Source organism: Lasiosphaeria miniovina, assembly GCF_030549165.1.
Source record: "Lasiosphaeria miniovina strain SMH2392-1A chromosome Unknown B0T26scaffold_1, whole genome shotgun sequence".
Taxonomy (NCBI): Eukaryota; Fungi; Ascomycota; class Sordariomycetes; order Sordariales; family Lasiosphaeriaceae; genus Lasiosphaeria; species Lasiosphaeria miniovina.
In genome coordinates this window covers 889,339-917,294 of record NW_026848220.1, presented here as the reverse complement: position 1 = coordinate 917,294, position 27,956 = coordinate 889,339, and the positions used below count along the sequence as shown (strand labels likewise).

At 55.8% G+C, this 27,956-nt stretch overlaps 8 protein-coding genes across 8 annotated transcripts; 4 read left to right on the top strand and 4 right to left on the bottom strand.

Moving 5' to 3' along the window:
• The first annotated feature begins 426 nt into the window (after window positions 1-426).
• B0T26DRAFT_6817 (uncharacterized protein) lies at window positions 427-5,199 on the top strand. The gene is made up of 3 exons (XM_060440674.1): window positions 427-1,880; window positions 1,985-4,622; window positions 4,684-5,199. Exons 1-3 carry the CDS (start codon window positions 561-563, stop codon window positions 4,869-4,871), a joined length of 4,146 nt encoding a protein of 1,381 aa, XP_060302050.1. The 5' UTR covers window positions 427-560; the 3' UTR covers window positions 4,872-5,199.
• On the top strand, window positions 5,200-8,114 carry B0T26DRAFT_6823 (GTP-binding protein GUF1). The gene is made up of 2 exons (XM_060440738.1): window positions 5,200-5,322; window positions 5,383-8,114. The coding sequence occupies exon 2, from the start codon at window positions 5,588-5,590 to the stop codon at window positions 7,841-7,843; it is 2,256 nt and encodes a 751-aa protein (XP_060302049.1). The 5' UTR covers window positions 5,200-5,322; window positions 5,383-5,587; the 3' UTR covers window positions 7,844-8,114.
• A 1,344-nt stretch (window positions 8,115-9,458) lies between these two features.
• B0T26DRAFT_633642 (glycoside hydrolase superfamily) lies at window positions 9,459-10,577 on the top strand (the record flags this gene model as incomplete). Its single annotated transcript, XM_060436555.1, has 3 exons — window positions 9,459-9,908; window positions 9,972-10,412; window positions 10,485-10,577. The coding sequence occupies 3 exons, from the start codon at window positions 9,459-9,461 to the stop codon at window positions 10,575-10,577; spliced, it is 984 nt and encodes a 327-aa protein (XP_060302048.1).
• Window positions 10,578-16,801: 6,224 nt separating this feature from the next.
• B0T26DRAFT_683033 (uncharacterized protein) lies at window positions 16,802-18,579 on the top strand. Its single transcript, XM_060440778.1, has 2 exons — window positions 16,802-17,079; window positions 17,153-18,579. The coding sequence occupies exons 1-2, from the start codon at window positions 17,011-17,013 to the stop codon at window positions 18,512-18,514; spliced, it is 1,431 nt and encodes a 476-aa protein (XP_060302047.1). The 5' UTR covers window positions 16,802-17,010; the 3' UTR covers window positions 18,515-18,579.
• Window positions 18,580-20,978, bottom strand: B0T26DRAFT_683031 (TAP-like protein-domain-containing protein). The gene is made up of 6 exons (XM_060440777.1): window positions 20,346-20,978; window positions 20,212-20,253; window positions 19,884-20,143; window positions 19,709-19,823; window positions 18,957-19,641; window positions 18,580-18,898 (listed from the first exon to the last, which is right to left on the bottom strand). The coding sequence occupies exons 1-6, from the start codon at window positions 20,681-20,683 to the stop codon at window positions 18,689-18,691; spliced, it is 1,650 nt and encodes a 549-aa protein (XP_060302046.1). The 5' UTR covers window positions 20,684-20,978; the 3' UTR covers window positions 18,580-18,688.
• A 2,603-nt stretch (window positions 20,979-23,581) lies between these two features.
• B0T26DRAFT_669600 (uncharacterized protein) lies at window positions 23,582-24,982 on the bottom strand (the record flags this gene model as incomplete). The annotated part of the gene is made up of 3 exons (XM_060439079.1): window positions 23,582-24,014; window positions 24,078-24,502; window positions 24,551-24,982. 3 exons carry the CDS (start codon window positions 24,980-24,982, stop codon window positions 23,582-23,584), a joined length of 1,290 nt encoding a protein of 429 aa, XP_060302045.1.
• A 344-nt stretch (window positions 24,983-25,326) lies between these two features.
• On the bottom strand, window positions 25,327-26,823 carry B0T26DRAFT_683029 (uncharacterized protein). Its single transcript, XM_060440776.1, has one exon. The coding sequence runs from the start codon at window positions 26,722-26,724 to the stop codon at window positions 25,690-25,692; it is 1,035 nt and encodes a 344-aa protein (XP_060302044.1). The 5' UTR covers window positions 26,725-26,823; the 3' UTR covers window positions 25,327-25,689.
• On the bottom strand, window positions 26,806-27,190 carry B0T26DRAFT_683028 (uncharacterized protein). Its single transcript, XM_060440775.1, has one exon. The coding sequence runs from the start codon at window positions 27,057-27,059 to the stop codon at window positions 26,829-26,831; it is 231 nt and encodes a 76-aa protein (XP_060302043.1). The 5' UTR covers window positions 27,060-27,190; the 3' UTR covers window positions 26,806-26,828.
• Window positions 27,191-27,956: the final 766 nt, after the last annotated feature.

The window sequence follows — 27,956 nt, the reverse complement described above, 5'->3', positions numbered from 1 at the left end:
CGCGCCCCTCAACGAACGTTATATGTGTCGCGCAACCGCAGTTCGACGACCTCCGCGACTGACTTCCCGACTCACACCTGTTACCTGCCGCTCGCTAGAACCCGCCGCTGTGGTGACCGCTCATTACCTACGACAGCCCGTGCATTGCTATTGCAGCAGTGCTCAGAGACCTGCGCACAGCATCAGGTCGGCGGGTCCGCTTCCCCCCAATCGCCAGCGTGCAGCCACTGTTTCTGCATCACGGCAGAAGCTATTGTATTGGCGGTGGAGAAGATTTTGGACGACAGATTGAGCAGCCACCAGTTAACTGCAGCGAAATATCCCAGCAGGCGACCAACGGCAGCCCGTGGATCAAATCGTTCCCACCACCCCCGGCTGATTGCAGGCGCGTCTCCCCCTGCCCAGGCTGGCTGGAAGCCACCCCATCCCGCTTCTGTCTCGGCTTCCCCTGGAGTGCCGTCAAGCGTCCCGCCTGTCTCAATTCGGTCGGCTACCCTAGGCGCTGGGGGGGGGGGAATATTAGAGCCAGAAATACTAGGTCCGCCTTTCGACGCCCAGCGATGCCCTCGTACCATCCCGCCGCGACACTCCCAACTTTGTATCCGGTACGTGTCGCCGATTATTTGTCGACGACGTCGCTACCCCCGCGATCCTCGAGTTTCCGCGGTTCCAAGCCCGCCGGATCGCAATCGCCCTCGTCGTCGAGAACACGGCGGCCCAGTCGCGACTCTGCCAATCTGGTGGCCAAATCCAACCGCTACCCCCCCGACCCCCCCGACCTCGTCGACTCCCCTGCAGCCGAACCCCGGCCAGCGGTACCAAGCCGACACAAAAAAGCCTCCTCGGCGACAACCCACCGCACATCGTACACCGCTTTCCCTCCCCACTCCCTCCCACAGACGCCGACCCTCTTTCCTCCGGCACGAATTACTTTCGATCTCGCCGCAGTCGACGCGCCGTCCAACCGCGCAGATCTTTTCCATGACCCGGCACTTCCGTCCGCCTCGCTAGACCCGGCCAAAGAACTCGAGCCTCCGCGCACGAGTGGTCACTCGCGGTCGAGAAGCACCAGCGGCCTCAGCGACAGCTTTCGAAACCTCAATCGCTGGTCTGCTTCGACGACGTCGAGTCGCGCCTCCAACCTCACCAACTTTACTCGTCGCGTGAGTTCCGAGGTACTCGGGGGCGCCTTTTCCTCGCCGAGCAAGAAGCTACGCAAAAGCCGGTCATCGACAGTCAGCGGTTCGCCTCAGGGAGCTGCCTCGTCTCAAGCCCGCAGCGATTCGCCTCTGCCAGCCCCGATTCCGCCGCTGCTGAGCTTGCCTCAGATAACGACCGGGCCGTCGCTGGAGGACGAATTTCGCCAGTCTAATGTACTAGGGGAGGTTACAGAACCACAGCGACTACGCTACATTCGCCGGCTGAGCGACGATCTAGGACTCTACTGGGATGGTATACCACAGATTTCAGAAGAAAAGCCGGGACTGTCGTCGACGCAGCAGAAGCAGAAGCAGCAGAAGCGGAAGTCTGCGGAGTCGTTGGGCCCGCTCGCAGTAATTGAGCTACCTCCGACGATGCTATATACCGCACAGATTGGCGAGCCGAGAGGGCACTCGCGGAGTAGGTCAACGGGTGCCAAGGGCAGCGCTGACTCGACTGGATCGAAAGGTCGCGATCGGGAGCGCGATCGCGCAGGCAAGCCGCCATCCCAGAGGGCTATGTTGTCAAAGGCCCTCCAAAAAGCAAACACGGCCGTTCAGCTCGACAATGCGCAGAATACTGAAGGCGCACGGAGAGCATATTCAGAGGCTTGCACTTTGCTACAACAAGTGCTCCAGCGCACATCGGGAGATGAAGACCGAAATAAGTTAGAGGCCATTGTACGTTCAAACTTCCATCCTACTTTCTCCCTTTTCACTGTGGCCGTACCTGTCGTGGCTTTCCCGGCAGTACTCAGTCCTGACACACTCGACCCAAATTATAGCACAAGACCTACACGAGCCGAATCGATGAGCTTGACGAGCTCCTTGCCGGGCTTGAGCTGGCCGAAAAAGAACTCCCACAGCGACCCGAGAGTAATGAACTCCAAGATGACATTGACGTGTTTATGAGCTCGCCTTTCATTAACGAAGAAGAAAGTTCCCGTGAAAATGTGAAACCGGCGGTGGTTGGAAGAGAGCAAGATCACGACAGAGACTTCGTGGTGCCTAGTTATTCCATGCCAAAAACTGCTTCAAGGCTCTCGTTCTCTTCAAAATCACCCCCAAATCTCTCGATAGATGTACCGAGGGACGGTTCTAGATTTCCGAAGGAGGTTCCCCGGGCGATCTTAACGGAGCAGTATTCCCTCCAATCAGCCTTCTCACGAACACGATTCGACAATGGCGCGACCCTTCAACCCCATGTCGACAACGATTACCTGCCGCCGCCACTATCCCCTCGGCGACCGCTGTCTCCAGCTAAGCCACCCCCACCGCCACCCGGACAGGAAAGCCCGGATAGGTTCACTCGACCTGAATACTCTGGAGCTGGAGCTCGACTAGCTCCGGCTGTTTCGATGAGAGGACACCAGCGGGCGAACAGCCACGAGTCAGTATCGTGGCTCGACCCGATTGACGAGTCTGGTGGGTCGGCAGCTTCGTCTGTCCACTCGCGCTCATCATCGCTGGGTATAAGAAGAAAACATATTAGGGCCGCAAGTGGGGACACGGAGGCCGAGTTTGACGCCGCCCTGGACGATGCAATCGAGGCTGCTTATGACGAAGGGTACGAACCCGAAACCCCATACGAAGGTGAGCTTTACCGTGAAGACTCTGAGGATGTGATGGCCAAGACACTGCGGAGGGTAGAGCTGGCGAGGGAGCGGGTTCGGGAATCCGAGAGAGAGACTCTGGAGCTGGCAAATGAAAGAGAAAAGAGGCTACGGTTGCAGCAACAACTAGAGGATGAGGAGTACTCGAGGAAGGAGGCGTTTGTCGATGACTTCTGGGACGGCCACAACACGGATGAAGAGGAGCGGGTGCTGGAAGAGATGACTAGGGGCTACGTGATTGAAGACTTTGCATTTGGCCGTCAAGTGCGGTCTTCGGTGCCGCGAGAATCGGACTCCAGCGGGGTAACCAGTCGAACTTGGCACAGTTCGATGGGTTCCAACCCACCGACGGCCACCACTATACTCACAACTGTGAGCGAGAATACGGTCCTCTCTCAGATTGCCGCCCCGCTCCATTCGCCGCCCAAACAGGCGTTGCCTCAAATACCCCAGTTACCGCCTCAGCCGTCCTCTGCAGGTTCCCAGGGCTCTAACCAAAGCGTGCGAAACCGTCGCCTCTCGGGTCAAAACCCAAAGCAACTGAAGATTGAGACGACAAAGCTGACCCAAGCAGCGCCACCGGCCACGGCGGGGCCATCGTTCCCCTCTCAGCCAAAAACGAGCAGCTACATCGTCCAACAACGCCAGGCTCTATCGGCCGGTCCCAGCAGGACGAATGGCCCACCGCTGGGAAGACCTACTCCATCCCCGGTTCCAGGCTCGTTGGCAGAAGGAACGGGAACACCGCCACTTCCCACAGGTTTTGTGCAGGATGACCAGCCTCGCTCCGGCTCACCGTCCGTGTCAAGACCAGTGCTGCGGAAAAATTTCTCTTCCTCGAGTCTGAAGAGTTTGAAGTCACGAAACCTCTCAGTCTCAAACATGGATGACGCGTCAGACATGTCACCAGGGACGCCGCTAAGTAACCAGTTCGGAGTTGGCGGATCTTCCTCTCGACTGCCCGCCCTTCCGTCGCTCCCCACTCCGCTCGTGGGGAGTTTCAAGGACCGGGTAAACGGCCCCGTGGCCGGCGGCTTGCACCTGTTCGACAGCCATTTTCACCTACCGAACAGCCCGGGGTCGCCCAACACGTTGGCTGCTGAAGCGCCCGCACTGCTCGAGCCTTGTCCTAACGACGTCATGCTCAGGCCATTCTGGCTGATGCGCTGCCTCTACCAGACCATGTGCCACCCGCGCGGGGGGTATTTGAGCAACAAGCTGTTTGTGCCGAGAGACGTGTGGCGAGTCAAGGGCGTGAAGCTCAAGTACCTGGAAGACAAGATCTCGAACTGCGATTACCTAACAGCCGCTCTGCAGAAGCTGGCCAGGGTAGACACGATTGACGCCGATGCAGTGCTGGAAGAGATGCAGTCACTTGAGGGCGTGCTCGAGCAGGTCCAAGCGACCCTATCCCGTAAGCTGGGCAGCGAGGTAGGCGTCCAAGGTACGAGTACCATGTTCAAGGACGCGAATGCTGTCGAAAGCGAGGCATCATCAGTGCCGAGGTCTGCTTCTGTCATGGCCAAGGGCAGCGGTTTCTCGTGGCGAAGACTTCGGAGCAAGAACAGCTCTGCCAATTTGCCAGCCCTGGCGGCATATAACGGCAAGGGCGGGAGCGGCGGCACCAGCTCGTCGGCAACACCCACCGACGGGTCTGGTGGCAAAGACGCGCTTCTGTCGAGTTTGCCCATGACCAACCACCCCACAAGTCGACCGACGAAGCGAAATGTTGGGAGCGTGTTGTTCGCGGGTCCGAACGCGAACTACATGAGCGCGTTGGCGAGACTGTTCGACGCAGCTCAGACAATCGGTGAGTACCCGTGAAAGACAGCAGCGAGCCGAGGGCAATCAGTACTGATCAAGCTTCCTAGACCAAATCGCTCGCCAGGTTGACGACCCCGGTCTGCGCCACGCCGACAAGACGCAAGTCGGGCTCGAGTTGTGCACTCGGCACGCCGCCGAGTTTTTTGGCTTCTACATTTGCCGCTTCGTGCTCTCCGACTTGACCATGATGCTGGACAAGTTCGTGAAGCGCGGTACCGAGTGGGTGCTTGTTTGACCAAACGCCCCTCGGATGAGTAAGAATTATGTGAAGGGGGAGGATGGAAGGATTTGTTTCGATTCGATGCATATATAATTGATTACGTCCAAGGACCGACTCCAACGATGCAGGATTACTACTAGACAAGTAAAGCAAGTCTGGTCTGCAGGAAAGAGCAATGAGTGTGCAAAAGGGATAAGAGGAGAGGGGAAAGAAGATCCTTGAAAAGATTTGACGTCTTTGGTTTACCCCTCGGTCGGCGCAAGAGGAAGCCCTACGATTTGGCTAACACGGCTGCCTCGGTATATAATTGCATATGTCAGCAGGGGGGGGGCGGAATGTGTCTGGCCAGGAGGAATGGCAGACGATGACGGGACGGAGGTCACGTAGGACGATTTTGTTTATAGCAGCGGAATGAAGAGATATATATATGTGCCAAAGAGGGAGGAAGCTGCCTCGGATCCTCAAGGTCAGCTGCATCTGTCCCCTGAACATTCTTGCCCGAGGTTGATACGAGTTGCTGGCGCAGGTCCTGATAAGATAAGCGGCCTGTTAGGCAATGGGAGTTGGGGAAATTTTGGGTGGGGACCGCGGGACCGAGCTGCGACTCCAGCTTTCTGGCCAAAATTTTGGCACGCCGTTTTGACGCGGACAGCATGGTCCGGTAGAAGTTAGAACACGGACGTCGACCCGACCCTCTCCTCGCAACTCCATGACCCTGAAGCGCCAATCGGATGCGTGGCGCACCGGGTCTCCAAGGGCTCATGCGACCATGTCTGCGGCTGCCGCCTCGAGCCTTGCCGCTGCTGCTGAACCGAGCGGCATTCACAGTTAGCAGCAGCAGCAGCACCAGCAGCAGCAAGCGCGCCACCTCCCGATCCTCGCGGCCCATCTCGCACAGCCAGCCGCCTGCACGACAACTCCCTCCACCGCCACCCTCTTCCTCATCCCCGTCCTCGACGGACCCGACCGTCTTTCACCCCCAGGTCCTCTACCGAGGCCAGAGATGTCACGCCTCAACCACTGCCAGCGGCGGCATCCGCAATAAAAATGCCAGCGACCTCGAGCAACGCATCGCCGCCATCCCCATCGAGCGCTATCGCAACTTTTGCATCGTGGCGCACATCGACCACGGCAAGAGCACCCTGAGCGACAGGCTGCTGGAATACACGGGTACGATCAGTGCCGGCGATGGGAACAAGCAGGTCCTGGACAAGCTCGACGTCGAGCGCGAGCGTGGAATCACGGTCAAGGCCCAGACCTGCACCATGCTCTACCGCTACCCCAAAGACGGGCTCGACTACCTGCTCCACCTCGTCGACACCCCCGGCCACGTAGACTTCCGCGCCGAGGTCACGCGCTCGTACGCGTCCTGCGGCGGTGCCCTGCTCCTCGTCGACGCCTCCCAGGGCGTGCAGGCGCAGACTGTGGCCAACTTCTATCTCGCTTTCGCCCAGGGTCTTACGCTGGTCCCCGTCGTCAACAAGGTCGACCTCCCGACGGCCGATGTCGAGCGTGCCCTGGGGCAGCTCGAGTCCGTCTTCGACATGGACACCTCCAAAGCTGTCCGGGTCAGTGCGAAGACGGGCCAGGGCATCGACAAGGTTCTTCCCGCCGTGGTTGAGCTCATTCCCCACCCCACTGGAAATGCCGAGAAAGCCTTGCGGATGTTGCTAGTGGATTCGTGGTACGACACGTTCCGCGGCGTGGTTCTGCTCGTGCGTGTTTTCGACGGGCAGGTGCGGGCTGGCGACAAGCTTGTCAGCTTTGCTACGGGGCAGGAGTACACGGTGGGCGAAGTGGGCATCCAGCACCCTGGTCAGGTGGCCCAGACAGCGCTGCGGGCGGGCCAGGTCGGCTATGTTTTCTTCTCCCCGGGCATGAAGCGGATTCAGGACGCCAAGATGGGTGACACGTTCACAAAGGTCGGAGCTTTGGGTGTCGTCGAACCGTACCCCGGATTTGAGGAGACCAAGCCCATGGTGTTCGTGGCGGCGTTCCCGACAGACCAGGCGGATTACAGTAAGCTCGCGGACAGCATTGGGCAGCTCGTGCTCAATGACCGCAGTGTCACGCTGCAAAAGGACCACTCCGAGGCCCTCGGCGCGGGGTGGCGCCTTGGCTTCCTCGGCAGCCTGCATTGCTCCGTGTTCCAGGACCGGCTGCGCCAGGAGCACGGTGCCGACGTCATCATTACAGAGCCTTCCGTCCCGACCAAGATCGTGTGGGGCAACGGCAAGGAGTCTATCGTCACCAACCCCGCCGAGTTCCCCGAGACGGACGACCACCGCCTACAGCGTGCCACGCTCTACGAGCCATTTGTGAGCGCCACCATGACTTTGCCCGGCGAGTACCTGGGGCGCGTCATCGAGATCTGCGAGGCGGCCCGCGGCCTCCAGAAGAGCATTGAGTTCTTCCACGCAACCCAGGTCATTCTCATCTACGAATTGCCCACAGCCAGTCTCGTTGACGACTTGTTTGGCAAGCTCAAGGGCGCCACCAAAGGCTACGCCACGCTCGATTACGAGGATGCCGGCTGGCGCCAGAGCCATCTCGTCAAGATGAACCTGCTCGTCAACAAGGCCCCTGTCGATGCCGTTGCCCGCGTGGTGCACAACAGCGTGGTTGACCGCCTCGGTAGACAGTGGGTCGAGAAGTTCAAGGAGCATGTCGATCGGCAAATGTTTGGTACGTTTCTTTTCTTTCCTCATTCTTTCCCCCTGAACACGATGTGTTCCTCCATCTCGTGCGCCAAGATACTCACTGCTTCCGCAGAGGTCATCATCCAAGCCACTGCCGGCCGCCGCATCGTCGCCCGCGAGACCATCAAGCCCTTCCGCAAGGACGTGCTCGCCAAGCTGCATGCCAGCGACATTGGCCGCCGCAGGAAGCTGCTCGACAAGCAAAAGGCGGGCCGCAAGCGCCTGCGGGCTGTCGGGAACGTGGTCATCGACCAGGAATCGTTCCAGAAGTTTCTGACCAAATCCTAAGGTCACGTCTCTGTAGCTACTAGATAGGCTGTGTAGATATTTGGGAACATGTATCATAAGTGCTTGATAGGTTTTTGCATGTGAGATAAATACCATGGTTGGGATTGCTTGGGCGTTTTACGGTGATTGGAGTCGGTGGCGACTTGTTTCGAATTGTCATTACCTATATGGTTGGATATTTTGTAAACAACGACATTGCAGCTCATTCGTTCAAAGCCCGTACAAACATTTACGCAGGTGACCAGGCTCACTTGTATTAAATCTTGTCAACCCTAATCGATGCCCTAGCATGTCGCTCGAGTTCCCAACCTCGGTTGTAAAGCCAAGACGAGCTACTATCTTGCCCTTCACCACCTACTGTTGGCATTTAATCTAGGAGGTTAAACGAGCTCGAGTGCGGGCAAACGAGTAATTATATCTTTGTGCCGACTTTCCGTTGTTCCCAAGACCAAGACGGGCAACCATGTTACATGCTACTGTTGTGGGATCGCTCTATTCTCTATTTCTTTGCTGATCCAGCGATCTGACAACCAACAGAGATGTTTGTAATCCAAGCTCATGTAAAGCTTGGGCCTGCTCTAATTTGTTTACCTCTCTATTTCCGGAGTGAACGTCATGGGCTCGAAGCGGCTACGCGGTAGGAGAAAGGGGGGCTGTGTCACATTCTACTTCGGCCAACGCGAAGAAAGACACGGCTACTGCAGACGGCTTTCAACGCGAAGGAGCAAAGATATCATGGGTTCCGGGCCATGATTCCCAGGTTCCAGTCAGCCGGCAGACTGCGCCCCTGACAGAGACCCCCGCACAAATGAAGCTAGACAAGGACAAGACGGGAAAAGACGTAATGCTGTTTGGGAGACGGAGTAGGGAAACCGACGTCTCTTATTGCTTCTCCACGATCCCGATGGCGCCAAGCCCCTTTGCGGCAGATGGGCGCCGTGGGCTGGCGCCGCACTATGAATATGCCGCCAATAGCAGCCCTCGGCCAGGGGTCTTGGGGGGCTCTCATTCGCCCCGATATTTTCTAACGGGGAGAGGCTGGCCCAGCGAGGGCCGGCAGAGTCCCATATTGTCCGCTCTACGGCAAAAATGGAAAGGAGCAGAGCAGGGCTTTATCCGAACCGTTGGCAGCGCGCGGCTAATGGCAGAATTTGGAGAAAGCTCGCCCTACGCCCACCCGCCGCACCACCACACGAGCCCTTGGCGTCGAGAGGCGTTGCGGGGCCCCGCATGTGGGCGGCGCGGAGCTTTTCGCGCCAGGGGGAAATCCCCCTGGCGGTACGTCAACGACAGGGTTGGCCACCATATGGGAGCTTTGGCTGCGGGATAGACGGAAGAGGCAGCGCGGCCCAAAGACAATGGGAGCTCGACCCTAGCTTCATTCCCATAGGCTCGCTTGAAGATGGAAAAGAGAAAATTGGGGGCTGTTAGTCTTCCGAATCCCTTTCTCATAGCCGGGTATCGGTATTTATACGGAGCCGCTCGCCTCTCTCTCTCTCTCTCCCTCCCGGGATCTCGGTCGTGCACGAGGAGACGGACAGCCAGTGTTGATCGCCCAACCTCACCAAGTTGGAGTCAGGATCTCGTTCAGCATCAACACACACGCCTTGCCATCATGAGGGCCAATCTTATGCTCCTGCTGGCGCCGCTGGCGGTCTCGGCAGCCCCCGCCGGCAACGAGCCCCGGCAGGCGGCCACGAGCATCGACACGCTGATGAAGGCCAAGGGCAAGCTCTACTTTGGCACCTGCACTGACCAGGGCCGGCTCAACGCCGGCAAGAACGCGGCCATCATCGACGCCAACTTCGGCCAGGTGACGCCCGAGAACAGCATGAAGTGGGAGAGTCTGCAGAACCAGAAGGGCACCTACACGTGGAGCCAGGCAGACTTCCTCGTCAACTGGGCCACCACGCACAACAAGACCATCAGGGGCCACACCTTCATCTGGCACTCGCAGCTGGCCGGGTGGGTCAGCAACATCCGCGACAAGGCGGTCCTGACGAGCACGATCCAGAGCCACATCACGACCGTCATGACGCGGTACAAGGGCAAGATCAGAGGCTACGTACGTGCCACACCTTGATCTGTTCCTGAAATTCTCAAAGCTGACCAAGGTGCGTGTCGGCAGGACATCGTCAACGAGATGTTCAACGAGGACGGCTCGCTCCGCAACAGCGTCTTCTCCAACGTGCTGGGCGAGGACTTTGTGAGCATCGGGTTCAAGGCGGCGCGCGCGGCGGACCCGGACGCAGTGCTCTACATCAACGACTACAACCTCGACAGCCCGACAGCGACAAAACTGACCAAGGGCATGGTCGACCACGTCAAGAAGTGGATCGCCGCCGGCACGCCCATCGACGGCATCGGTACCCAGGGCCACATCACGTCGGGCGGCGGCGCCAACCTGGCCAAGGCCATCTCGGCCCTCGCCGGCGCCGGCGTCAAGGAGGTCGCCGTGACCGAGCTCGACATCCAGGGCAACAATGCCGGCGACTACGCCACCATCACGAAAGGCTGCCTGTCCGAGCCCAAGTGCGTCGGTATTACCGTCTGGGGCGTCCGCGATAATGTGAGTTTCGACTTGAAAACACGGCCTGCGAGAGTGAACTGGTGACCGTGACTGACTGGCGTGAAAACACAGGACTCTTGGAGACCCTCGGGCAACCCCCTGCTGTTCGACAGCAGCTACGCGCCTAAGGCTGCCTACACGTCCATTGTGAACGCTCTGCAGTAGAGGGTTAGCCTTGATCAATGTTTGTGTGAGCAGCCCGGACAGGGAGAAGAGAATGTCAAAATCTAGCCAAACCTTTTATATATAATATTCAGCAAATGGCCATTTCCTACCGTGACGTGTCACACTATATCAGCCCAGGGCCGAGACTGGAAAGATTGTTTCTTCGGCACAACGCAAATAGCACCTGTATATATATATACATACATATATATATAGTTAGTTATATAACGTGATTGTATAGCGAGCGCGCATGTATAGCGAGCGCGCACTTTTCCTACCCCAATTGAACTATTATACGAAATACCAACACCACAAAGGAAAAAAATTAATAGAAACTACTCAGAATCTAATTACTCATCCATTTTCGCGTCCTCCTTGCATGTACGAGAGTTGTGTCCTATTTTGCCGCAATTACTACAGTGTCGTAAACCTGTTGCGTTGCTCCTCGTACGACCACCCCTCGATCGCTTTTCCTTCTCTACCAATGCATGCGCATCCCTTTGGGCCAAAATATCACTCGCTTCTTCCATAGTTAATGGTCCTCCTGCCCGGATACGACTTTTTTTTAGCTCTCCGGCGTTTGCTCAATGCTGCATTTGCTTCCTCAAGCTCTCGCACGCGCGCCTTCATCAACACTATCTCGTGCATAACCTTCGTCGTACCCTTTACAATCTGATCAAGGGCCTCAATAATCGGGGTGGGTGAACTGCCTTGATGTCTAGCAATACGATCCTTGATGTGTATTGACTGTAGAGAGGCTTCGGTAGCATTTTGTGGCGTTTGAGAGACCCAACTATCGTACGAGGCCTCGGGGGGCCCAGTAGGTATTGGCGTATGAAGCTTGATATCTAACCCGGAAATGACCTTCTCTGGGTCGAATGGAATAAGGCCTGCCCCTCGAAAACCTCCTTGTACGTTTTCGGGTTCAAATGTCGCGTGGAATGCGCTGAAGAAGGCGAGAAAGAAGTCGGGCTTAGTGATGTGGTGAATATGGTTGCGCATCAACTTCTCAATTTCCTTGCCGTACGACCGCTTCAATACACTAAAACACCCGATATCAAGAGGCTGAAGTAGATGTGATGAGTGCGGAGGCACACAAAGCGTAATGATGTTATTTTCTTTGCAATAGTCCTCAAATTCGGCCGAATGGTGGCTCTCATGCCCGTCAAGGATTAGGAGTCGCTTTCCACCTATCGTACGGCGGCAAGAGTGTTGGTCAAAGTGTTTAATCCAATCAAGACCAACCCGGTTATTCGTCCAACCAGTTTCTGAGAGATGCACTACCCAGTCGGATGGGAAAGGGCTATCGCGATACCAACTCTCGAGGTGGACTTTGCCCGCAACCACTATATACGGAGGGATAGTATCACCACCCGACCGTACGGCCTGAATCACGGTAGCCCATTCCCGATTACCAGGCTGGATCTTCTTCACCTTCGCACGGCCGTCGGACGAGGTAACAACAAGTGTTGACGAGATCTGGCCCATCGTAAACCCAGTCTCGTCAAAGTTCCAGATATCCGACTCGAGAATCCCATATTTCGCAATTGCATTACGAACACGGTCAAACCACGCGCCAATTATCTTTGGATCTTCGCATTTAGCTCTTTGGTAGTCGTACGGACGCGTCCAACGCATCTTGAGCTCTGGTTGTCGTCGTACGAAGTTTGCAGCCCAGCGTGGTCCGACGCGTGACGCGTTACGCGTCGCGCGTAGCAAATTGGCCATATCTTCTATTATACCGTATCCTGGCAAAAATCCTTGCTCGTATAGGTCGAGAGCCCTTCGTATGATAACCTGCTCTTCAAGGGGGTCAAGATTCCGCGAATTGGCAATAATTTCTGCTCGAGGGAGGATTCCGTTCGAACGCCGCTCAAGTGTTCTTCGGGGTACGGAATATCGGGCTGCAGCAGTTGCAAGGCGAAGATTCTTGTCGCGTTGCATAGCTTGAAGGGCAAGCTGTATTTGTGCTTCATTTCGTACGGCGGGCATGTTTTATCGTGGAGAAATTTACGATGTTTTGCGATAGTTCAATTGGGGTGGGAAAAGTGCGCGCTCGCTATATATGCGCGCTCGCTATGCAATTACGTTATACATATTTATATATTTATATATATACACATACATACGTACGTCAGATGAATGGATGCTCCATTTCTCGCCTTGACCGTAGAGGTTTACAGGACGGATATTTGATCGTCACTCCCGGTCAGAGTCGCTTGTCAGGAATTCATCATGTTGCGAAGAGGTAACAAGGTTTGAAGACTTCATTGCCTGCTTGCTGGTAGGTCTGGGGTGTTGGGGTGTAGATGGCAACTTGGATCCACTCGTCTTGGCCATGGCCACATCGTTGAGCCAAGAAGTCGGGATTACTTCCGAGTTCCTTTGATTGGTCTGGCAAATACCGAACTTGTGAGAGACAAGACTGGACCTCGAGCGCCGAGGCAAGTGCGGTCGCCTTGGCGTCCACTGGCACCGGGAGCTCCACTAACCTGACCAGGTCTGGTGCTGATTAAAGGCACCTAGCAAGTTCGCGGGCAGGCTCGAGGCCATCGCCGCGCTCAAAAAGAAGGCCGTCGAGGAGAGCCAAGGCGCTTTTCAGGACAGGTCGCTATCCCATCTCGAGGGTGTCTCGACTGTTCTGTCCAACATTAAGGGTGCCGGGTGCCGTTAAAAGCATCAGTTCCTTCCAGGAAACACAGGAGAGATTCCATACCGACTCTTTGCGGAGGCTTAACGACATTCTCAAAGGATTCGAGGATTTCAAAGCCTCGACCAAACCCCAAGACACCGTGGGATCTTGCGCTACAGGAGTTTCAGAAGCACCGAGAGGATCTCAACCCTCTGAAAGCGTCGACCGAGACCTTGAGCCGGGCCATCGATGCGCGGCATCCCGGAACATGCGAGTGGGCATTCGAGCACGGCTATTACCGAAGTTGGGAGAATTCCAAGAAGAACGTCATGTTCTGTGTAGGCGGCCGCGAAGGTAGGATGACTAGCATAATCTTCGGGACTAAGTAACGCATGGCGTGCTGACTGACTTTATCGTCTCCAGGCACTGGCAAGTCTACCGTCCTGGCGTCTATTGTGGATTACCTCGAGAGCACCGACGAAACCAGCAAACCACTGTTTTACATCTCGTGCAGCTCTACCGATGCTCGCCGTCACGAGCCAGGCCGCGACAAGCTATACGGCGCGGAGGACACGCCCGTATCCTACCGGACTAGCTGCTCGCCGTCACGAGCTAGGCCACGATAAGCTATACGACGAAGAGGACACGCTTATATCCTGCCGGACTAGCTGCTCGCCGTCACAGAGTGTTGGTCTCGAAGGCGCAGATGCCCCTGACGAGCGCTTGCTCTTGCACTTTCTTTTGCTCTTGCTCTGGCTGAGACTGAGAACTTCTAGTGGACATTTCGGTCGTCGACAGAGACCGGCGGTCTCGGGGGTATCAATGGGGACGTTACCGGGGGTGATGGGATTCTTGGTCCTGGGGTTTTTGGTCCTGGGGCTCTTGGTCCTGGGGTTCTTTGTCCTGGGGTTCTTTGTCCTGGGGTTCTTGGTCCTGGGGTTCTTAGTCCTGGGGTTCTTAGTCCTGGGGGGGCGATAGTCCCAGGGGGGACGAATGGAGATTGACCTACGGCAACCAAGATTGAAGAGAGACGGCAACTGGAGATTGATGGGTGACTGGTCGGTAGGTGGACTTGTGTCTCTGCCGGCTCCTGCTCGACTGAAGAAAAAGCTCCTGCTTGACTACCTCGGTAGTTTAACTCTTACCATTTTACTTCCCGACTTCTACCGTTGAAGTGGAAAACATGACTTTCTTCCCGAATATTCACTACGACTTTGAACCCTACATTGGGGTCTTTTTGCGCAGGCACGCTGCTAACAAAAAAAAGGATGTTAATGGCCCAGGCGTCTCAGATCCTGACGGCTGATAGAATCTGCAATACGTTCTTGTATAAGCTCTACAAGTATGCTGCTCAAGGCCCGGAGAATCTAGCACTTCTGGAGGCGTGCAACGTGTTTGCACATCCAGTGGCCAAGAAGAACAAGGTCACGGCCAGGTTCAATACCAACAGGGAAGATGACGTTTTGGACCTTCCATATGCCTTTTCTCGCATCGCCACCATCCTCGGGCAAAGTCCCATCCTCGCGCAAAGTCCCATCTTCGTTTTGGATGGCATTGACAAGACCCTCCCAGACAAGCAACAGGATGACCTATAATAAAGGCTGCAGGACCTGAGTGAGACAGGGTCCCTTATAGAGGGCGTTGGGATTCAGGTCAAGATCCTAGTGGCCTACGGTTTATCCACAAGATTGTCTGAGAGGGCGCCTCCCACCATTTTGGTTGACGTGGGCCTCGAGAACAGCAACGACATTGCCACCGTAGTTGGTGCGGCGCTCGAGGATTTGCCAGGCCTATCAGCGGCCGAGCGGGAGGATGCAACAGCTACAATAGCCACCAAAGCCGGCTTCCGATTCAACTACATCTCGAGTGTTGTTATCCCGTTCGTTCGAGCGGCGTTTCAGGGTTCACTCTTGAAGCGTCTCAAGGCTCTACCCGGAGGCATGAGTGACCTCTAAAGAGAAGCGCTTCGTCAGATGAGCCCAGACTACGTCGACCTCTTGCGCACTGCCGTCACCTGGGCCATCCTCGCTCCGTATTACCCGAGCTATCCCCATGCGAACGAGATTATGGACGCCTTTCAGGGGGTCTATGATGAGCTCTTTAACATTGATAGAAGTGAGGTTGACATAGGGGAGGAAGAGAGCGGATTCCCGAAGGCGTCTCCGCTTGCCATGGAACAGCTCCGGAAGACAAGCGGTCCCTTCCTGAGCGTATACGAAGACGAAATCGCTGGGGAGCAGCTGGTTTTCATTCCTAATGTGGTAGAGGTTGAAGAACTTTGTTTTCATTCAGCAAAGGAGGTGCACGATAACGAAGAACACGCCGAAGGTTACTCTGTGCGCACGCTGCAGACATGGCAACTCTGAGGTCAACTCGTCATCAATCGACCCAGAGTCTGGTGTCTCGGAAATCGGCGATCCCGATTCCATGGGTGACACAGCCGTCTTTCAAGCAGCACACAGCGGACATGCCGACTGCCTGTGCCTGCTTCTCGAGTCTGGAGCCAATCCCAATCACACCAACAGATTTCGCCGGACAGCACTTTACATCGCGGCGTGGCAATGTTACAGAGACTGCGTCGAAGCTCTTATCGAGCTCGAAGAGCATCCTAAATGGAGTGAATATTGACATAAACTTGGCGGACAATTTCGATCGCACTCCGTTCTTCTCGTTCTTCTTTACCTGTCTTGCTGGAGACGAGACTTCCACAGCAATCGCTACAGCAATACTCGAAACGCTTGTTAGGCGCAAGATGCCACTGGCTGAAATCAACAAGCGCTCGCGCACGGGCCGGACTCCCTTGCGCATGGCTGCAGCCCGCGGCTTCGACAACATTGTTTCTCGGCTCGTCTGGATAGCCGCCGAGCAGAATGATCCTGCCGGGCTGGCAATCAATCTTCGCGACTCCAAAAAGGGCATGGCTGCCATCCACCGCGCCGCCTTCCGAGGCCGTTCTTGTGGAGGGGCGAGGAGGGGGATGGGGAGCAAGATGATGGCGATGATAACGGGGGTGATGACGAGGAAGGAGACGAGGCGGATGAGAGTGATGGAAACGAGGAGCGGAAAGCCAAGGAAGGAATAGAATGAATTGGGAGTAGTTGTGCAGGTGCAGCGAGGGGACATTATAGCGATCTAAAGAGTCGAGCCACGTGAGTTGGCTATCTTGGATATATACCTACCCAGCTATTTCGAGAGCAAGATCGCTGGATAATGGCACATTATTGGGTTCTATGCCAGCGCCATTATTTTACCTTTGTTTATGAGGTTGCCACGCGCCTCTTTTTAATGTTCTTTGTTTGGTTGCTCACTTTCCTCGTGCGGCATGAGGAGGCGTTGCCATGGCAATTGATGAAGATGGATGTAAAAATCGCGCCTATTGAATGGCTGCTGCAGCGGTGGTGGGAATATCAAAGAAAGAAAGGGGCAAGAAACTTTCTCTGATCCTTCCTTTTAGTGATTTTTTGCCTATTGGTGCTGCTCAATAATTGACGGCGATCAGCAAAGCGAGCGGGTCTGGAATAACCGCATGACGTATGTACCTAGGTACCACTAGGGAGGTAGTTAGTCTTGTAATTCTGCCTAGCCCCTATTCAGCCAATCGGCCTTGCCACGCCAAGGTAAGGTAGCTAGGTACTGTTACATTTCGGGAGCACCGCCCGGCGATCGCCAAATCCTTTCGACGCCCCCTCACTGCACCTCTGTTTAACCTCTCTTTCCAAACACATCGCCGGAAACTTGCCCTCTTCGCCGTCAGCTGAGGTGCTTGTGCCAGCTTGGTGGCTATTGGAGACAGCGAGAACAATGCAGCAGAGAAAATCTCACACGAAATCGCGGCGAGGGTGTCGGAACTGCAAGCGACGCCACACAAAAGTAAGGGGCTCGATGTCTGAACAACAACTTGCATCTTCGAGCATGACTGACTGACTGACTCTCGACTTGCCAGTGTGACGAGCAAGGACCGCCATGTGCAGGCTGCGTGCTCCGCAACGAAGCCAGCACGTGCATATTGCTTGCTGGCCCAGCAAAGCCAAACAAGCCCGCCTTGCCAACACCCAGACCCGCGTCAGCCCTGCCGTCTCACGTACGCAGTAGGGGTAGGCTGCTCGCCCCGGCAACGATAACACCGGCGCCGAGCGTGCCGTCGCCGTGCTCGTTCTCGTCAACGGCCCCGTCCGACCGTCTGCTCGAGCTGGAGCTGATGCACCGGTGGGCGACGCGGTCGTGGGCCAGCTTCAGCTGCATCCCGCAGTGCGAGGCGTACCTGGTGCAGCGGCTGCCGCGCTGCGCGCTGCGCCACAGCTACCTCATGAACGCTATCCTGTCCGCCGCCGCCATGGACCTGGCGCTGGCGACCCGGGGGGCGACTTCCACCGACAGCCTGCACACCCACGGGTACTACCTGCGCTGGGCGCTCGAATACAGCACGCGCGCCAGCGCCGAGTTCCGCACGCAGGTCGCCGCCGTCAGCCCTGACAACGTCGACCTGCTGTTCTACTTCTCGTCCGTCGCCGCCGTGGTGCACTTTGCCACGCCCGCCACAGACACAGACACAGACACGAACACGGACGCAGACACGGACATCATCGGCCGCGTCAGCATGCTGTGCGACATGCTGCTGGCGTCGGCGCACATTGCGTATGCCAACATGGCGTGGCTGCTGGCGACGCCGAGCCCCGTCGCCACCCTCGTCAGCGAATACGCCGTCGACGTCGGCCTGATACGCGTGCTGGACGGCACCGCCACGCAGGCAGCTGTCAACCTGCTGTCGGCCGTCAGCCGGCAGGTGCGCGTCGCACCTGCGGCCACCGCCAACCCTACATCGTCTACTCCCACTTCCAGCGGAGAGAGCGACGACAGCGACGCGCTAGCGGTGGTGACGCTGCCGCCGCTCGCCTGCGAGGTCATGGCTTACCAGCTCGCCATCGGGCAGACCACGTACTGCTTCGCCGAGGAGCGGCTGGGGCGCGTGCAGGGGTATTTTGTGTCGCTGTTCGGGGTGGCGGGGCCCGAGTTCGCGGCGGCGATCCGCGTGCGCGAGCCCATGGCGCTGTTCGTGCTGCTGTACTGGGGCGTGCTGCTCGACACGGCGGCACGGGACCCGCGCATGTGGGTCGTAGCCGACTCGGGGTGCGAGCTCGTGGCCGCTGTGTCGGAGGCGCTGCTGGTCGAGGGGAGTGGTATTGGGCACATTGCCGAGGTGCGGCAGGGTATTGCGTGGACGCGCCACCGCGTCGCGCTGCCGCCGTTGCTCGGCTGCGAGATGGCCCCGGAGATGATGGCCGGGTTCGTGCTGGGGGAGGACTGAGTGCGGTGGTTGGGATTGGGACGATGAGTCTCTATTGTCTATTTAATATAGAGCAAAGACAAAACATGTCGCTAGGCAACCGGTAGACCTGCGAGTAGAAATCTTCTATATTTATGAGATGTGCCAACAAGAGGACACGACAGAAAGAAGCCCAAGCTTTCTTTACGCCCCCAATCAAAGCAGCCGCCGGGGATATACCACCCTCTCCTTTAACGACGTCGTGTTCCTAGAGCCAGTAGCCTCCGCAATGACGTCGGCCCACTCGTTGTCGTCGAAAGGCTGGGCCGTCTCGCAAACCAAACCGGGCGAGGGAAGGGTGCCGTTAATCCAGTAGGTCACGAGCGCCCTGAAGCCGCACACGGAGGGCGCGCTGATGGTAGCGTGCTGCAGCATCAATATGTCAGTCGCGGACGGTGCAGAAAGAGGGCAGAGAAGGACCTACACCAGTGCCATTCACCTGCAGAAATCCGCTTCCCTCGAATCCCGCGCTGACGTTGAGGGCCGATCTGAGCGGCGTGTGTGCGTCGCGGCTGTTGCTGGCAACCAGGATCGGGTTCTTCGTCTTGACGCGGAAGTCGCCCGTATACGGGTTACTAGCGTGCCACGGCCACTGCGCGCAGTGCGCCGTGATGTACGCTACCAAACCGCCCACGAGCCTGCTGATGTTGTTGAGCTTGGCGAAAACGGCCGCAGCCTCGTCGAACGAGTCGATGCGCGGGACTCGGTCGCTGCAGTGGATGCCCCACAGTCTTTGCGCAGAATCAATACTGTGAACACCCAGGGCGTTCGCCGCCTCCTCGGCAGCATACACAGCCTCGAGCAGCTGGCGCCTTCTCGCGTCGGATCCGTACACCAAGACGGCCAGGATCTGGGACAGGGTTGACCATCCGTGCGTGTCCTTGAGCTCCTGGAGAATGAAGCTCTTGATCCCGTTCTCGTCGGCTAGATAATTCCCCGCCGGAATGGGAGCTGCACGGACCGCGTCTATGAAACCCCACGCGTCTTGCTCCAACTCCGCCGCCGTCTTGTTTTGCGCGGCTATAGCGCACTTTCCAGGGCCAGCTTCGATGCAGCTTGTGAAGAAGTAGCTAAAAACCTTGTCCGAGTCGGTCCATTCCTCGAAATCGCTGTAGGACATCAGTGGTTGGTTTCTGGGCGCGGACTTTTACTGGAGATTCAAGGAAAGGCACTTACGCGTCGGCGTGGTAATAGTCGTGGGGGTTCTGAACGCCGTCGATGACCAGCTTGTCGACTCTTTCCGGAAACATGGCTGCGACGGTTGCGCCCAATGTCGTTCCGTAAGAAAAGCCTGGTAGTAAAAAGGTCAGTGTGCCAGTCTCCAGGCTTCGCATCAGAGCTCCCTGCTTACCCCAATACCGCAGCATTCCGTCCTCGCCGAGGGCGTCGGCAAGGCTGATGATGTCCCTGGCAACGGAAGCAGTGCCGATGAACTCGCCCGTGTCGTTGCCATTTCCGTGCAGTTTGCAGATGTTTGCATCGACCTCGCCACGCGCCCATAGCCGCCCGATTGCCGTGTCCGAGGCGTTCCCGGACCCCATCTCGTCGAGCATCTGTCCAATGGTGAACGGGTCATCGGTGCAGATGAACGGAATGGTGGTGCCGGTCCCGCTAGATGGGTTGACGTGGTCAGGTTCCGCGGCGACTCAAAGGGACATGGGCCTGCAGCTGGTGCTTACCGAGGGTCAAAGGCGAGGAGATCATAGACATCGCCGCTGAGCCTAAGAGTGCGGAGAACGCTCGTCAGTAACAATTAATTACCGCTAGAACTAAAGCTCGTCGTAAGGAGGGCAAGATGGAACGGCCGACTTACTTCTGCAGCAAGGGGCCAAAGCTGACGGCCGTCTGCCGCGAGGGAAAGCCAGGGCCTCCAAAGTTGAGCTGGATGCCTCCCCTCGACGGCTGAACGGCGGCGGGAATTTTGACGACCTTGAGGCCGATCTTGCTGCTAGAATCGGGATGAGAATAGTCGAGAGGCACTCGGAGAGTGCCGCACTGTAGAGACAAGGTCGTGTTGAACTCGCCGGGATCGCAAGGGCCCCAGTGTATCTTGGAGCCAGCCGCCTGGGCAAGGTCAGCGACGGCAAGGCAGGCGAGTGCGCGATGGAAAAACATGGCGAAATGTCTTCGCTGGCTGGTGGACAGGGACATGGTGCGCAGGACAACGACCGCCGTGAATCAAGTTGGCGAGGGTGGTCATTTTATAGCCGTGAGCCAGGTGCCGTCGGTGTCGGTTCTGTTGATTCTCGGTGACGGTTCCGTCGATTCTCGGTGACGGTAGCGTCGAGGATGGACATGGGTTATTCGCGGCTGTGCAGTTGGAGAGTGATTAATATCGTCAACGACGTAATCCGTTCCATAAACCCGGGCAAGGGTTGTAGCACCGAATACTCGTATCCGCGCGCAGGGGGCTAGGGCTGACGGCCGTTGACGGTGTCAAGGTAGGCATTGCGGGGCAGGATGGTGCATTTTCTCCTAAATCCCGGATTTTTCCAAGGATCAGCACAGCAGCTCCGTCGAGGCGTGGAAAGCCGGCCGATTCCAGAGCATGACCGGGTTGCGATTGGCTGGCGAGGTGCAGATACGCGTGTCTGCACGTTCCACCAATCAGGCAATCGCACTAGCTCAACGCGGCCGTGTTTGCCAGGTCCCGCAGCTTGCAAGTGGAGAACTTGGAGGAAGGCGGTGCCATACAACACTTGGCTTCGTTCGATTTCAAGCCTTGGGGAAGGTGTCTTACACAAGCCGCCTACCTTCCTAATTAGCAGCTCCCAAATTTTACGATGGCCCACGGCCAACGGAAGCCTGACAGCGTCGGTCATGGTTTTGATTGACATTCGACCTTCGACAATCGGGTGTTGGAAAATGATGCTGTCCCTGGCCTTATACGCGGTAAGCCTTGGGTCAAGGGAAACAAACTGAGTCGAATTTTGTTATAACGCAAAGTTTGTGTGCCCTGGCCGCGGCAAGCCCGAGATATGGCGCGACCTTAATAGGTAGTGTCATGGCTAACAATATCCTCGTGCTTGCTCTGTCCAAAATGTAATGAATTAAATGACATGCTATGGGCAGGACGGGAATGACTGGATTGCTTGCAGAAAGTCTAGCTATCTGGGCCATGACGGAATATATATGTGGAAGTGATGGCCTGGACTGGTGGATCTAGGATCCACCTATGCCTGGGCTGGCGCACCAGGCCGGGTTCCGGCCTGAACCCTGCGATCCCAGCCACACATGGTAGGAGAAATCACATAGTAAACACGACGTGAAATTAGCAGCCACGACGTGAAATTAGCAGCCGAGCTATGGTGGGTAGGCGCAAGCCAAAAGAGTGATTAGGGACCTAGTTACACGGCGCTTTTCCTCACGCCACCACAGATTGATAATTATTGGCCAATCATTTCGCATAATGGCAAACAAGTCAGTATCTTATCCTATATGGAAAATACTCCTCGCCCCCTACTGCTATTGTCCATTTCATCGGTAAAACATTTTTATGGGTTGGTCCTATATCTATGGCTTTATTTGTTTTGACACAAGTCGGCCGCCCGCGAGGCCGCTCCACCGCCCGACCCATGAGCAGTAAGATTTATGATACGAGCATGATAATGTACGGCATTTTTGATGTGATGCACCCGTAGATCGATATGTCGTTAGGAGATGGCTCTGCTTTCGACTTCTATAAGCGGCTGGACATCTCCCTTCTAGAATTATCTATTATCTTCTAGCCATCAACGTCACCATCGATACTCTACAAGACACGCACAACAACCCACCGGCAAACGAGAGCGTAAGGAACACCAACAAGGGGAAACAAGGTGACAAGGGCGAGTCGAGCAAGGGCACCGTACCCTATGACGGCGATGCGGTGCGAGGGTTCATGAGTAGCGGCCATTATAGAAGGCGGAATCATCAGTAATTAAGACCTTGCCTCAGCTGCGTGGCTGCCAGCTCCTTGGAAGCTAATATTCTCTACCTCTTAGAATCCAACGGTACACCACGAAACATTGCCATTGTTTAACGGAAATGGCCGGGAGTGTGATTTTCTTGGGGAAGGCTGAATACTTGGACGGAGTTGAATCCTGTGGCGCCTGATGGAGAGCACGTCAGCATGAACCCCTGACACGCACGCCTCCGATATTTTTGGCTAGCTCATCCGTATCTGCTACATACTGAAATACGAGATTTTCTTTCATAATGCCGATCACCACTGATCCTGATGTGATAGCTACTTAATAGTCAATTAACCGAACAACTAGACTGGCGACCTTCTGTCATAGAAGGTAAACAATACCGGTATCGCTTCCTCCATGATTTACACTGCCATATCCTACTAGTCTACTCTCGAGTCTGCAGGCAAGTCGGTTTTCTCACGTAACCCTGCCATTTCGGCTAAGCAGAGACGTCAAATCGAGATAATTGAGACTCTTAACTAGCATTTAGCTGCCACCGAACTGACCATATAGCGTCTTGACACGATGGTGGAGGTTGGGCATTTGGACAAGACTTCGGGAAGGGTCAGTATTAGTACTCGGTACATGGCTTATCATGGGGACATACAGAGTAAAATAATTATCGGAACTCCAAAGTTGCTTGGCCACGCATTTATTAGAGAGTTCTTGCGCCATACTGGACCGGGCTACCCAAAACCGCGTCAATTTCAATACATATTGACCTCTCCCCTAGACACAAGCAAATGGACAGAATCAGTACAGCGGGGCCGTATTGGTCAGCACTTTTGCATGCATTCGCTGTTCTTGTGGACATAAAGAAAATGCGAATATAAAGAAGATGCAAATTCAAAAGATATATTAATATCGGGCTGAATAATGGCATTGTTAGGCTCTTTGGCAAGTGAATGTGAATTGCCTATGTCAACAACAAAGAAACACAAACACCTTCGTCATTCATATTGGCAGTCATGGCGAGTACGAAAGGCAAGTTAAATTCACAGTTTCTAATGCAAGTAATTACGATTCAGACCAAGAATACCTTCTCATTTACATGTTCATCCACGATTAGGTACCCAAGTGTCCAAAGATCCTCTCACTACCCCTCTTGCGAGGGCGAGACAGACTCCCCAAGATCTAACTTAGGTACAGCCTCGTTTGCCCTAGACTCAGTCATTGACGAAGCCGAGGGCGAGCCATCGGAATCCCAGGCGTTGGCCAGCAGGGAGAGCATCCTGGTCTTCTTGAAGAGGCCGCCCCTGAACACCGTCGCCACCATCCTTTCGTAGGTGCTCAGGCTGGGCCAGCCAATGGGGCCCGTGTAGATGGGGTCTGCGCCGAGGGCAAGCATGCGCTCCGTGCAGCTGTAATAGCGCTCGAAGACGACGTCGCTGATGCCGTGCGCCGCGCAGGCCTTGATGATCTCGAACAGCCACTGGTTGCGGTCGCACTCTTGGATGCTGTTGAGGAGCAGGTCCACGAGCCCCTGGCTGCTGTGCGGCAGCGTGCTCTCCGTGACGAGAGGTGCAATGCTCCAGTTCAGCACGTAGCCTTTTTCCCCCTCGAGCATCAGCTTGATCAAGTCAAAGGCCTACTTCCGGATGGCTTCGTCCGCTAGGTTGAGGTCGTGCAGTATAAGGGCGTGCACAAACGGGTGATTGTGCATCGCCTGGGTCAGTCCCGGAAACTGTTGCAAGGAGTGGATTGAGAACCAGTTGCCTCCAAGATTCATATTTGCCACCAAGCTCGCGAGCAAGGGGTTGGCGGCCTGGATTTGCATGTCCGGGATCATGACCTCGAGGGTGACATCCATCTCGATGAGGTATTTGGCGATCTTGATGCTCTCCAAGACGTGGCCTTCGGGTATGGGGCCGAGAGCGATGATGGGGACGTCGAAGAAGGTCGGCACCCCGTGGTTCCAGCCGTAGTGGAGGACGCTGGCCAGGGTGTCAGAATTGTACTGGCCCCCTGCCTCGACGAGGAGTTTGACGATGGGAAACGACAGGCGACCCCTGACTGCCTGTCCCAGGGGCGTCCAGTTCTAATCCAAAGCGAAGAAGGCGCTGACTGACGCCCCGTGCTCAAGACAGAACTTTGCCATCTCGAGACAGCCGGATTTCAATGCGAAGTAGAAGGACTCGTAGTCGCCGGATCGCAGGTCCCTGATCGCAACCTCCTGAGCAAGGTTTAACATGCTATTGCATGTATTGCAAAGCCTCAAGGCATCGCGCGTCGATAGGCGGTATAGGATGCGGAGCTTAAGCTCGTCTGCCAGGGTAACAAGTATGTTGTCCTGGTTTGGGTCTGCTCGGTTAGTGGCGTCTGCTTGCTTTGTTGCGCTCTCTTGGCTTGTTGCGTTCTCTTGGCTTGTTGTGTTCTCTTGGGTCGCAGCGTTCTCTTGGGTCGCAGCGTTCTCTTGGGTCGCAGCGTTCTCTTGGGTCGCAGCGTTCTCTCGACTCGCCGCGATCTCTTGGCTCGTTGTGTCAAATGTGTCTGCCATTGTGTGATATATTGGCTTTAATAACAGAGATGGTGGTAGATTAATGGGCGCAGGTTCAGTTCGCTGGGCCGGAAAACGCTCGTTACCGGGACATCCGAGAGTCGAAAGAGGAAGAAGGCGTATTTATACGAAGTCTCAGAGATTGATCTAAACCACGAACAGTCGACATGGTAGATTACAGCGAATTCAATGTCTACCAGAGTTGTTTAGAGAAGAGAAATGTAGGGGGATGTAAGGTTCAGCCTCGTTGATTGCTGAACAACATGGCACTTGGGTAACAACTTCATTGTTATTTTCCTGTCTGTCCATCCACAACACAGCAGATACAGACGAATCAGAGAAGGCGTTCCTGAAATTGTTGGAGGAGATGAAAGAAAACAGAACATAACACACAAAGAAACGTACCAATGGAATGGGGAATTCAGTCCGAAATATCCCTGGTTTCAATTGGTATAACAGCTTGCAGCCCAAGAGAAAAGCACCCGGTCGTGTAGCGAAACAGTCACAATACATGGAAAAGTGGATTCTAGCTATACATTCTTAAGCTTCCTGTTGATTGCCCCATCTTCACTACTTAATGTTTCTTACGACAAGCATGAGAGCAATTATTGCACGGTCTAACTGCCATTGAACTACCTGACGAGTTCAAACTAATTGCAGCACGCGCTACAGGAAGCAATGGTTATGATCCTATGTAAGCTCAGCGACTACTCCGTGCCTGCCTTGACGATGACGTCCAGGACCTTGCGCAGCTGCTCGATGGCGCCGGGGGACTCGACCCAGGCATTGTACGTGTTGCTGAATGCCAGCCGGGCCTCCTCCTCGGACCCGGGCACGTACTTGTGCGTGTTTGCCTGGAAGTCTTCTTGGGTGGGACTGACGAGCATGATGAGGTAGTTTTTGTTGGTGGCGGTGATAGAGTGGAGCAGGTCGGCCAGCGACTCGTTGACGCGGGTGGCGCACTCGTTGAGCGTGGCGTCGTCAGCCACGAGCTCGGGCCGTCGCTCGAGGATGTCGCCGCGGTACTCGCTGCGGATGCGGGTGAGTATCTCGGCCGCCGACAGGCCCGGGGTGGTGGCGCGGCACCGCTGGGCCAGCTGAAGGCCGCGGAACAGGCGCATCTTGAGGAGCTGCAGCGTGCCGAGGTGGGTTACGCGGAGAAACCGCTCTCCCTTCCACAAATCGGCGGGCTCAGTGGCGTCGGCGTCCTTGATGTCGAGGAATGGGAGGGTGGCATCTCTGGGGTTGTAGTCGGAGTCGTCACAGGCGACGGCCTGCCACCACTTGCAAAAGTCGTAGCACTCCTGATCACGGCCGAGCCGCAGGAGCAGGGCGGGCACCAAATCCCGGCAGCTCTCGCGGTCCACTCTGTCAAGGCGCACCAGGGCCTGGCAGATGGTAAGGGCGTCCTCAATGCCCTGGTGTCGCCATGAGCGGATCAGCATCTCGGCGTGGGTCAGGCGGGCACGGATGTACATGCGGCGTCTGGGATCGTCGGAAAAGGCAGCGGTCGGAACGTGGTCGTAATAACCATCGGCACGGATCTTGGCCTCCATGTCGTCGGCAACCTGTTTGGCGTTTTTGATCGTGTTGCATGTCGACTTGTGCGTCGGCCAGTACTCGCGCTGGTGTGCTCGACCGCAGAAATAATACGTGCTGCAGCCCGCGCAGCGGAGGAGCCCTTCTTTAGCCTCGCAGATCTCGCACTGCTTGGGGATCATGTGGGTGAAATGCTTTTCCATCTTTGCGATCGTTGACGTCTGCTCGCTAGCGTTGTTGGATCCAACAAGAGCATGTCGAAAATGCGGTGAAGCGGCGACTGCCCTCTTGCCAATTCTTTGTCACGCTAAGAATCTAGCCCCACCTCTGTCGCTGTCGAAAAAGAAAGCACGCCTCTGTATCTATACTCCGTACCAACCCTACGTATATACTGTACATAACCCAGCCGCCCCAAGGTACTTAATGTACAGTGCGAAATGCTCGCCTTTGGGTGGGTAATTCCAGTACTGCCGTCGTACCTAATGCGAGCCAAAGGCGTGGAACCCGACAACAACATCCATCCCCAAACCCACGCCATCGACTCTTGACAGCACCTCAAGACCTCCCCGGTTCCGAATTGAATTTATGAATTGGCCACGTCTTTTATTCAAGCTGGTCTCTATGAACCGCGGCTGAGCTTGGATCCCAAAAATAGAATCACGACACAAGTCGCCGCCCGCACGCGCCGCCACGCCCTTCTCCATCCTCCAGGCTGCACAGAGCCAACTCGCGGATTTTTATTCTATCAGCACGTAAGGGGACTGCCTAGTAAGTCAACGTTCCAAGGTACCATTCCGCATGAGGTCCTCATACTAACCCAATGGGTGGTTAAATAATGAATTAGTTGTAAGTAGCTGTAAGTAGCTGCAAGGAGATTCTGAATAAATTTCGTATCATTAACGACAAAGGCGAGGTCGACGTCTTGGGGACATACATCGCGGGGGGGGAATCGCGGGGGGGAATCGCGGGGGGGGAATCGCGGGGTGGGGAATAACTGTTAAGTCGTGGTCCCTTTCGCCCGACATTGTGGCAATATTGATATGTCTTGTGTTTCCAGACCTCTCGAGCAAGACCATGACAGACATGCTGGAGAGTTCAAGACCCAGACGGGATTCAATTACCACAGAGTGGAATGCCAAAGTGGGGCTTTGAAGCGAAGCACTTTGAGGGTTAGGGTTGTTCATTGACTTGAAGGTGCCCCTGTGCTGCCCGCCCCGCCTGGGAAACTCAACTTGCTGCACGTCGGGTTACCATAACCGCCTCATCTGAATAAATTAGAAATACGGAAAATTCCAAATAATGAATTATTGTGCTCTCGCTTTTGGAACATTGAACACATGCCAGTGAAGCTAGAAGTTGTGCTGGTCTCGTTTTTGAACTGCATACCCGAGCTACCCCGCTCAGCTAGCTATCATAGGTCACTTTACTTGTCGCA